This window comes from Miscanthus floridulus, chromosome 16, assembly GCF_019320115.1.
Source record: "Miscanthus floridulus cultivar M001 chromosome 16, ASM1932011v1, whole genome shotgun sequence".
NCBI lineage: Eukaryota > Viridiplantae > Streptophyta > Magnoliopsida > Poales > Poaceae > Miscanthus > Miscanthus floridulus.
In genome coordinates, this window is record NC_089595.1 from 19,042,033 (window position 1) to 19,053,094 (window position 11,062).

Below are 11,062 nucleotides of genomic sequence, written 5' to 3' on the forward strand. Positions count from 1 at the left end.
ACAACACCTACTCGGCTATGATAGAGTAGTCATACTCTAAGTGCTCCTCAGTAGGTACTTTCCTACCCGATGCACCTAGGTCCAAGAGGAGAAGAGTAGTGCATCTGGATAGATAATAGAAGTGCAGTGTGTCCTAGCCTAGAACCTTGGGTAGACTATCTGACTATGAACATTTGTTGGCCAACTACCCTTGGGAGCATAGCTACTGAAGGAGGCAACCTACTAGCTAGTATGCAGGATGAGCTATTCGCACATCTTGCCACCCAGCTAACGCCATCTGTACATATTTGGGTCAGAGTACGACCCTTCATGGACAAACGTCGACAGGCATGCTTGAAGAACTGACATGGGACTGCTAGAGATGCCACTCTACTAGCTGTCATAAGACTTCTTCTAGTTGTAGCTCTAGGCTACTCTACTATGCACAACTACGGGTTTAGCCTACCTCTAAACCCTATCACAAGAGTTCTTCTAGTCACTATAGCTCTTGGTTATACCAGCTGAGTACTCTTGGGGGCTGGTCTACTTCACTCACCACCATGTTTGCAAGCTTCAAACTCTGAGCCACTTTGCTTCTTCTACAACTGAGGTTCAAGTGCTCACCAAGAGGGTTTTTTATAGGTGTCTTGGTGGTGTCTATGGACCAGGTTCATGAGGGATACATGGACAAGCTACTAACTCCTTCATAGGTTCACATGTTACACTACAAGGGTATAGTACGTCCCACGACACCTTTTCAGTGTACATACAACCTTTTCTCTGCACATGTGAAGTAACAGTACACTCGACATCACCTTTGATGGCATATTCCTATGAATATTCTGAGCATCTTTGAACCAACTGTACTTAGCTTTGCATGTGCCTTTGACATGTCATACCTGCTTCTGTACAAGCAGCCAGGACAATAATTATTGCTAACACTCTCATCCTCGAGTATTTTCTTTTTAGATCCTTATCTCGAGTACAAGTACTCGAACGCAGGCTCTAGGGCTACAGGGTACATATCCTCTATGAATGTTTTTTCTTTAGGCCCTCTAACTCTTTATTTTGCAAACAACAAGAGGCTTAGGGGCTACACTCAGTGAGTGCACTTTTTCAAAAAGTGCACATCACCTAGAGGCTTTACAGAGCACCTCATGGCTTCACTCACAAAAGCACTCGGACTACACTTGTTTCTACTCGGCAAGACCAGGAGGAACAAGAAGGCTTCCGAGTTAAACCATGACACGCTCGGGGTCTTGATGGACCAGGGTCCTAGGGGATTCCCATGGGGGTACTACATGGATGGGCCCTAGGATGGCCCATGATCTGCTAAAGGACGCAAGACAAGGTGGCATGGACTTTAAGCTATTCTAGATCAACTTAGTCAGCTTGCTATGAAAGCTAGATTCTATAATAGGGCTAGGACCCTTCTCTTGTAACCGACTAGGACTAGATACGAGCCCTTACCCTCTTTCCTATATAAAGAGAGGTACGGTGCACCCCCTTGTAACCCTAACAATCATACCATTTAATCCAACACAAAAGGCTACACGCCGACTGAAAGTAAAGACTATTACTCTACAAGAGGGCCCGAGCCAGTATAAACCGTTTGTCTCTTTGCGTTTACTATCGAGTTCTATGTACGCCAAAGCCCTTTGAACATCGTTTTGGGTAGCCTCGTGATGAGTTGTCGGTCATCAAACACTGACACTTGCAAAACCTCTTCTCATCAAGTGGCTTGGTGAATATATTGGCAAGTTGATCATCAGTGTCCACACTTTCAATGCAAATGTCCCCTTTTTGTTGATGATCTCTTATGAAATGATGGCGGACATCAATGTGCTTTGTTCTTGAATGTTGAACCATGTTGTTGGTGAGCTTCACGACACTTTCATTGTCATAAAGCAATGGTACTTGTTTGAACTTGATTCCAAAGTCACTCAAAGTAGCCTTCATCCAAAGTAATTGAGCACAACTACCGGCCAAAATGTACTTTGCTTCGGTGGTTGAAAGTGCTATACTTCACTTCGGTGGTTGAAAGTTCTATACTATTTTGCTTCTTTGATGACCAAGATACAAGTGATCTTTCGACTAGTTGACATGTGCCTGATGTGCTCTTTCTCTCAACTTTGCATCCCGCATAATCGGAGTCCGAATATCCAATAAGCTCAAATCTAGCTCCTTTGGGATACCACAATCCAACATTTTGTGTATGCTTCAAGTACCTCAATATTCTGTTGGTTGCCTTTAAATGGCTTTCTCTTAGTGAGGCTTGAAATCTTACACACATACATACACTAAACATCACATCTGGCCTTGACGTGGTCACATAGAGTAGGTTTCCAATCATAGACCGATACATCTTTTGATCCACCATGTTGCCACTAGCATCACTATCCAAGTTTCTATTTGTCCCCATTGGTGTACTAATTGCTTTAGCATCATCCATTCCAAACTTCTTGAGCATGTCTTTGATGTACTTGCCTTGACTCACAAATATGCCATTCTTCATTTGCTTAATCTGAAGACCAAGGAAGTAACTAAGCTCTCCAATCATGGACATCTCAAAGTCACTTGCCATCATCTTTCTAAACTCCTCACAAAAATCTTGATTGGTTGATCCAAAGATAATGTCATCAACATAGATTTGCAAGATAAACAAGTTCTTGCTAATTTTCTTGGTGAAGACTGGTATCAACCTTACCCATAATGAATCTCTTAGAGAGTAGGAAATATCTCAATCTCTCATACCATGCTCTAGGTGCTTGCTTCAATCCATACAAAGCCTTTCTCAACTTGTAGACATGGTTGGGCTTCTTCTCATCTTCAAAGCCGGGAGGTTTCTCAACATACACAAGCTCATTGATGTACCCATTGAGAAATGCACTCTCCACATCCATTTGGTACAACTTGATGTTGTGGGCACAAGCATAGGCTAGCAAGATCCTAATTGCTTCTAATCTTATAACCGGGGCATATGTTTCTCCAAAGTCAAGACCTTCAACTTGAGTGTAATCTTGAGCCACTAATCTTGTTTTGTTCCTTACAACTATCCCATCTTGATCTTGCTTGTTTTGAAAGACTTATTTTGTTCCAATCACATTATGATCCTAAGGCCTCTCAACTAACTCCCATACTTGATTTCTTGTGAAGTTGTTTAGTTCTTCATGCATAGCATTCACCCAATCAACATCCAATAAAGCTTCATCTATCTTCTTAGGTTCAATGGATGACACAAATAAGAAGTATTCACAAAATGATGCCAATCTTGATCTCGTTTGTACACCTCTTGAGATATCACCAATTATAGAGTCCAAAGGATGATATCTTGCAACATTGGTTGGTTGGAGCACTTGCACTTGATTGCTTGCATTTGATTGATCACTTGGTTGAGATGATGAACTAGCCACTTGTTGTTGATCTTTCACTTGAGCATCACTTGTACTAGCTTAATTTTGATCTTAAGAGCCACTGGCTTGCACATTTGACTTAGAGAGCACTTGATTCTTATCATCTTCAACATCAATCACTTCTCTAGGCCTTATGTCACCAATGTCCATGTTCTTCATTACATTGACCAATTGAGTGCCTCTCACATGATCTAGATTCTCATCTTCCTCTTGGGAACCATTGGTTTCATCAAATTCCACATCATAAACCTCCTCAAGAGTACTACTAGCCAAATTCTAAACTCTATAAGCCTTGCTAGTAGTGAAATAACCAAGCAAGAAACCTTCATCACATTTCTTCTCAAACTTGCTCAATCTTATGCCTTTCTTCAATATGTAGCATTTACAACCAAAAACCCAAAAGTATGCAATATTTGGCTTTCTATCATTCAAGAGCTCATAAGGTGTCTTCTCTTTCAATAGGTGACAATAGAGCCGGTTGCTATAGTAGTAAGCCATGTTGATTGCTTCGGCCCAAAAAAGAATGACTAACATTGTATTCACTCAACATTGATCTTCCCATGTGTCGGTGTTTTGGACCGGTGGGCCCTCAACCAACTAGTGAAAATGTACTGCGTGCCCCTAATCCTGGATGGTGATGCAAAGAGACACAAGGTTTATACTGGTTCAGGCAATAGGTGCCCTACGTCCAGTCTAAGAGATCGATCTTGTATTCCTTGCACTGAAGTGCTTGTAGTAGGGGGTTACAAGCTGGGCGAGAGAGGGAGCTAGTCCCAGGTCTCTGCGTGGAGCGGCGTGTGTTGCTTGAGATGTTGATCTCAGGCAGTGGGGGAGCATGCGTATTATAGAGTGTCGAGCATTACTAGAGCGTGTGTGTGTGTGAGTCTACATAAGTCTGTCTATGCGTGAACGTTCGCCCCTAGAAACAGCCCCGGCCACTCCCTTTTATAGTTGAAGGGGGGGACAGGGGTGATACATGCATTCGCTATGTGGTGTTTTGTGAGCGGAGGCAGTATGTCTGAGCCCTGTGCTTGTCACTATGGCGGTATGGTCGACGGAGCGGTTTTGTCCTTGATACACTGGAGCGACGCGTCGGTCACGCCCGATCCTGTGCGACGTGGGAGCTCTAGTGATAGCTTGACACAGGGCATGGCGGACAACATGCTGGTCGCTGTATGTCGACAGCGTAGAGAGCCGAGGCTCAGTTGATGCAGAGGCTGAACCATCATGGGGGGCTCGACGGGCGTGAATCCCGAGGCTGCCGAGACCCCGAAGCGGATGGTCGAGGCTCAGAGGGAGCAGTTGGTCCTGTACACTGATTCTGAGGCTACAGGCACCTGGACTTGACTCCCCACGCCGCATTGTCCTCGGAGCAGTTGGGGTTAGGCAGCATAGTGCAGCACGGGCGTCAGTCGTGGGCACAGTGCCGAGCACAGCGGCCGGTAACCCCTGCCCCGTCCTATCTCGGACGGCATGGCGTTGATGTGACTCCTACCTCATCGGTCACTCCGCTGTGTTGAGCCGTCGTTCAGCTAACGTCGCGGGAGTGGTTGGTTGCGTTAGTTGGACGTGATGTCCCAGTCGAGGTGGCAGTGACGGGGTAGCTGCTGAGCCAGCCTCGAGCGAGGCGGAGAATCGGTACCTCGTCCGAGGCCTTATGCGCGGGGCCTCGAGCGAGGCGAAGAATCGGCACCTCGTCTGAGGCCTTACAGGCGAGAACTCAAGCGAGGGGGCCGCGGGCGAGGCGGAGAGTTGGTACCTCGTTCGAGGCCTTGCGGCGCGGGCCTCGGGCGAATCGGAGAATCGGCCGAGGCTTCATCGTTGTCTCTTGGCTTCGATATTTACAAGGTCTAAGCAACTTTTTTGGTTCTGGCTTTGGGTACCCCTTTTTATGGTATCTGACAGTAGCCCCCGAGCCTCAGGGGGAGTGCGAGCACTCTTCCTGAGGTTTTGACGAGACTTGGCTCGCAGCGGCTCCCGTTGGGATTGTGTTTTGTGCTCGAGGCCTTAATGGGTGCGCGCGAGCGCACCCGCCGGGTGTAGCCCCCGAGGCCCTGGAGGAGTGGATTTATTCCTCTAGGGGCTTTTCTTATGTCGAGCGAGGGGTTTTATCGCATTTGCCGAGCCCACGAGTGCGAGTTTGGGTCACTGGGTCTCGGCTTTGTTGCAGGAAGAGCCCCCGAGCCTCTGCGCGGAGCAAGAGGGCGATCAGGGGTTTCCCGTCTTTTTTGTGCGGCCCTCGTGCATCCTTTTCGTTCGGAAGGAGGGGTTGTTTGCTGAGCCCCCGAGTGTGAGTCTGGGTCGCTGGGTCTCGGCTTGGTTGTAGGAAGTGCCCCCGAGCCCCTACGTGGAGCAAGAGGGTGATCAGGAGTTTCCCTGTCTTTTTTGTGCGGCCCTCGCGCATCCTTTTCATTCGGAAAGAGGGGTTGTTTGCCGAGCCCCCAAGTGTGAGTTTGGGTCGCTGGGTCTCGGCTTGGTTGCAGGAAGTGCCCCTAAGCCTCTGCGTGGAGCAAGAGGGCGGTTAGGAGTTTCCCTATCTTTTTTGGTGCGGCCCTCGCGCATCCTTTTCGTTTGAAAGGAGGGGTTGTTTGCCGAGCCCCCGAGTGCGAGTTTGGGTCACTGGGTCTCGGTTTGGTTGCAGGAAGTGCCCCCAAGCCTCTGCACGGAGCAAGAGGGCGGTCAGGAGTTTCCCTGTCTTTTTTGGTGCGGCCCTTGTGCATCCTTTTCGTTCGGAAGGAGGGGTGGAGTACGCCAGGCTACCCTCGGTGGGCGCGAGCAGTGACATCTCCGGTGAGTTGTTATCGGGTAAGTCCAAGTGGAGGCCCGTACCCCATTCGATAGGGGTCAGCAGGTGGTCCAGAGACACACTCCAAAAATACTAGAGGGTTTCTCTAGTGGGTCCCAGGGCCGTTTGATTGGCCTCGGGGGCTCGGTGCCTCCCTGCGGTGGGATCCCATTCAGAGACCTCCCTGCCGGTCTCGGACAAGACTTAGGGCATCCCAAGTAGTCGCTTGCTTAGGCCTTGGCCATGTACAGGCTCACCCATAGTCATCCCTGACTCTGTTGTCCTGGGGTGGCTGTCGAGACCCACGGGGGCCCAGCCTTCGAACCCCTGGACCGTAACGGGCTTAGTGCCTAGTTCCTTCGTCTGAAAGGAATTAGGTGGGGGATATTCCCCTCCCATTGACTGACAACAGTAGGTGCACCTTTTGAGGCGGTTTCTCAGGGAGACAGAACGGCGCCTGCCGTCGCTACGGTTGGATGCGATGCGATGTCAGCGGATGGGATGTTACTGTGCGTGCACGATTAATAAGGGAAAGGTGGGCGCGTGGGCGGTTTAATCGGATCTGGATTAACTGCGCCAAATCTGAGGGAAACTTCCCTAGTTTTGTCGCCCATCCATTTCGCCCCCTTCCCGCATAAATACGTGATGAGCCTCGCCCCTCTCCCCCTTACCTTGCCTGCATTCGCCTTTTCTACCCTCGAGCCGTCGCTAAGAACAGAGAGCACCGGGGAGAAGAAGGGAGAAGGGGGAGAGGACCTTACCGCCATAGCCGCATTCTCCACCGCACCCATGGCCGGTGGCACTGTTGTCCTCTAGGCGGATCCTTGGGGTCCGTCCGACATGTCTACAGAGACACTGTAGTCGCTCGTCGATGACGGCCTCCTCCGCCCGGTTACTGACCCCAGCAGACCAGAGTGGATTGCTCCGGGGGGCGAGCCGGAGCCGAGGTCGCACGATGGCTACATCGTGAGCTTCATGGCCTTCCATGAGCGCGGTCTTGGCCTGCTGGTGGACTGGTTCATGTGGATGCTCCTGCACTACTACGGCATGGATCTCCACAACTTCAACCCTAACTCCATCACGCAGGTGGCCATCTTCATCACCGTCTGCAAGGGGTACCTGGGCATTGCCCCCCACTAGGAGCTGTGGCTCCACCTCTTCCGGGTAGGGCTCACCACCAAGCCGACGGGCACGATGGGCACGCAGAAGGCGATGAGGGCCGGCGGCTGCACTCTCCAAGTGCGCCAAGACTGGCAGCTCCTCTACATCCTGGCCCAGCTCGCGTCGTCCAACCGTCGCTGGTACAACAGCTGGTTCTACCTCCGCAACGACGGCGGCGGACTTCCCCCCTACACCGGGCGGGTCATGGAGAGCCAGCCGGAGAAGTGGAGGTACGGCGTCCCGGTGGTTGATCAGCCCAAGCTGCAGCCGCTCCTAGAGGGGCTAGAGAGGCTGCGCAGCCATGGCCTTACAGTGGCTGTGGTCGTGGTGGCCTTCCACCGCCGGAGGGTGCTGCGGCTGATGGCTCGGCGGCAGCGTCTATTCGACATGACACCGGATGAGACGATCGAGGGCATCCGGATGTCCACCATCGCCCTCTCTGATGAGGAGATTCTACGTCGAGTGAGAGAGACGGTGGAGGGGCGGCTGAGGAGCGGTGGTCTGACCCCGTTCGCGATGCGCCCGTCGCGGGGGTACCTCTCTCTGGTAAGTCACGCGCCGCTGCGGCCCCCGAGGCCTCCTTGCTCCTCGCATTTTCCTGTTCCCTTATTTGTGTTCACCGTTCCTACAGGGGATGAGGGATGTGTGAGCCTCCCCGCCACCCGTTCCCAAGGACGTAGAGCGGCGGGCGGTGAACCGGGCGCACGCCGACGCGCAGAAGAAGCGGAAGGACGCCAAGGAGGCCAGGCGCAAGAGGAAGAACCTTGAGCGCGAAGAGCTAGAGAAACATCGCCGGCATCAGAGGCACGAGGGTCTCTCGGTGGAACCGTCTCTGTCACTGTCGTTGTCGGATTCCTCGAGCGATGACGAGAGCAAGGCAGGGCGGGGTATCCTAGACCTTCTCCCTGACATCAGGGGGACGGCGTTTGGGGCGTTGGCGAGCAGCCCGGTGTTTCTAGGAGGAGGAGGAGAGGATGCCTCGGGGCCGGTGATAGCCCGCCCTGGGGCCAAGGCCGATGCGCTCGAGGCACGGGCGTTAGGGAAGCGTGCCGTCAGCCCGGTGGGCTCGACGGCAGAGGTGGAGTAGGCGACGGTGGGGGTGGCGCAACCACCTCCGCAGAGGGTTGAGGGGGCGCCAGAGTCCAGCAAAGGCCGGTCAGCACCGGTGGACACAGAGGCCGTGCCACCGCCGCCACCACCGCCGCCGCCACCGCCATTACAGAGGAGGAGGGATGCAGTGCCGAAGCAGCTGTGTCCCTATTCGAGGTAAGTGTTTTGTTGGTGGAGTTGCAGCATTTCCCGCTCATTCTTTGGCCGTATGCTAACCCTGTGAGTGCTTTGTCTTCAGCCGGAAGCGTCAGGCGGAGGCGCTAGCCTTGGCGCCACGTAAGGCGCTCAAGGTGAGCACTAGCTCCCCCGCCCAAGGAGAGGCTGCCGAGGGGGCCATGAAGCAAGCGGGGGAGGAGGCGCCTACGCCCTGCGAGGCTGAGGCCCACGTGTCAGATGAAGCCGAGGCGCCCCCAGTCATTGAGGCCACCGAGGGCGAGGTCGAGGCCCCTAGGACCTCCGAGGCCGAAGCGATAGAGGCCAGGGCCCTCAGGGCTTTGGAGGCCGAAGTGGCGGGCATCGGGGCTCCCTGGGCTGCAGGGGTCGAGGCGGCGGAGGCTAGTTTGGGCATGGTGGAGCCGGCGGGCCAGGATGCGGAGATGGGGGTGGGGCCAGCCTCAGTACCGCCCCCGATCCAAGACCTGCCATCGTCGTAGGAGAGCGCCTGGGAAGCGGAGGTCCATTCGATCTCCTCCGACGATACTTCCCGGGGGAAGGAGGTGGCAGATGCCGAGGCGGCCAGCACCGTGGAGCAGCCAGCTCTGACTTCTGGCGAGGGAAGCTCAGCCCTCGTGCTGGTACAACCCGAGCCCCGCGGGTGGGATCACCCGCGTGTATTGTGGCGGAGCTGGGACGACCCTGAGGGGGAGCCTCTGTTCGCCCTCGAGGACGCAGCCGAGGGGGGCGCTGGGGCTCCTTCGAGCAATTCCGCCAGCTGGCAGAGTGGTCACTGTGGACAGCGCTGTCCATCATGGCTGACGATCTGCCTAGCATTGCCCAGGTACATGCCTTCTTTTCTCGTGCGGTGTCGTCTCTTTCCTAAGTTTTCTCGCAGCGCTTGATGTCCATTCTGCCTATCTAGGAGCTCGAGGCCTGGTCCCTCAGGAAGTTGTTATTCCTCCGACAAGAGAGGGACGTCTGGGACCAGCTCCGGCAGCAGAAGGACTTGCTCGCCAATGCCAACAAGCTTCTGTCAGTGTGGAGCGTGGAGGTGGAGGACCTCCGCGTTCGCTGTGCTGATATGAAGGCTAAGGCGGCCATGGCTCGAGAGCAGGCCGCCCCTTTGGTGGCGTGGATCAAAGAGCTAGAGGAGGAGCTGACCTGGGTGGCCGGTGAGCGGGACACCTTCAGGTCCCAGGCTGAAGAAGCGACGGCCTCTGCCAAAGCCATCACTGGACAGCTGGGGGCGGAGCAGGGCGCGCACCTGCTAACGAAAGGCACCCTAGCGGAGGCCCTCAAGGTGGCCGAGGCCTCCCGGGCTGAGGCTTTAGTCTGGAAGGGAAAGGCCGAGGGTGAGTCCTGTTCCCCTTGTTTTATTTGTTTTTCTTGCGTTCGACCCCTAACTCCCCGACGTGATGCAGAGCTAGAGAAGGAGGCTTCCAGGGCAGCCGAGGCCTCTCGGGTCGAGGTCCAGCGCTGGAAAGAGAAAGCCGAGGCCTCTCGGGTCAAGGTCCAGCGCTGGAAAGAGAAAGCTGAGGGTGAGTCCCATAGGCCCTTGCCCCTGTTTGGCTTATTTTGTGCTTAACCCCATCCTATTTGTCTTGGCGCAGGGTTGGAGAAGGAGATCTTTCGAGCAGCTGAGGCCTCTGTTGAAGTGCAGGCAGTGCTCGAGGCTGAGATTAGGGAGCACAACGCGCTGCAGAGCACTGCCCGTACCGCCTACGAGGCCCTAGAGGTTGGTGGGGCTGAGTCGAGTAGCTCCCTTGGGAGCCGCCTGATCGCGTTGAGCGGCCAAGTGCGTGAGCGACTCCGGGAGGCATTGCACATGGGCGTCAAGCGCGCCCTGGCCGTCGTCTCCTCGCACTATGCTGGCATCGACCTCGAGGCCATCAGTGATGGCTATGTCTTAGCTGGCCAATGCAGAGGTCACGAAGCTGATGGAGGTGGCTGAGGGCCCTGGCACGGCGCTGGCCAAGCTGTTCGAAGAGGAGGTGGTTCCTCCCATGCCGTCTGCCAATGCTGGAGACCCTGAGCCTTGACCTAGGCCAGAGGGGCCATGTAAACAGATTAGGATTATTATCATACCATGACGCTTGTGGCTGTTGAGGCCTTTTTTAAAGTACTTATGTGTCTACGCTTTTTAATCGTTTTTATTGTATTTCTGAGCCTCTGCCCTCTGTCTCGTTTCTGAACATATCATTTGCAAAAAACTTCCTCGGAACCTAAGCTGCCCCTCGGGGAAAAGGTGGTGAGGGAGTGCCATAGCCCAGAGGCATAGGCCGTCTCGTGGCTCGGTCGGCCTTTTGGCCCTAAGACAGACTTTTGGTCCTTAGGTTTTTTACAATTGATTTGTCAGAGTACGCTAGAGAGTTTGGCGTAGAAATTTTTTTGAAAAATGATTAAAAATGGTGCCTGGGACTTAGGGGGGTCCCCCTTTCTAGCCCCCGAGGGAGGCTCG

General features: G+C 53.6%; 1 protein-coding gene across 1 annotated transcript; it reads left to right on the forward strand.

Moving 5' to 3' along the window:
* The first annotated feature begins 7,152 nt into the window (after positions 1–7,152).
* Positions 7,153–10,643, forward strand: LOC136510365 (uncharacterized). The gene is made up of 5 exons (XM_066504843.1): positions 7,153–7,292; positions 8,687–9,065; positions 9,527–9,956; positions 10,215–10,399; positions 10,539–10,643. Exons 1-5 carry the CDS (start codon positions 7,153–7,155, stop codon positions 10,641–10,643), a joined length of 1,239 nt encoding a protein of 412 aa, XP_066360940.1.
* The last annotated feature ends 419 nt before the right edge of the window (positions 10,644–11,062 follow it).

What these genes read in the sequence shown, in the direction of transcription:
- LOC136510365 (XM_066504843.1), top strand. Translation starts at nt 7,153, where the DNA reads ATGGCCTTCCATGAGCGCGGTCTTGGCCTGCTGGTGGACTGGTTCATG. An exon ending in TGGGGGTGGGGCCAGCCTCA is followed by an intron (nt 9,066 to 9,526) that starts GTACCGCCCCCG and finishes CTGCCTATCTAG; the next exon opens with GAGCTCGAGGCCTGGTCCCT. An exon ending in TGATCGCGTTGAGCGGCCAA is followed by an intron (nt 10,400 to 10,538) that starts GTGCGTGAGCGA and finishes GAGGTCACGAAG; the next exon opens with CTGATGGAGGTGGCTGAGGG.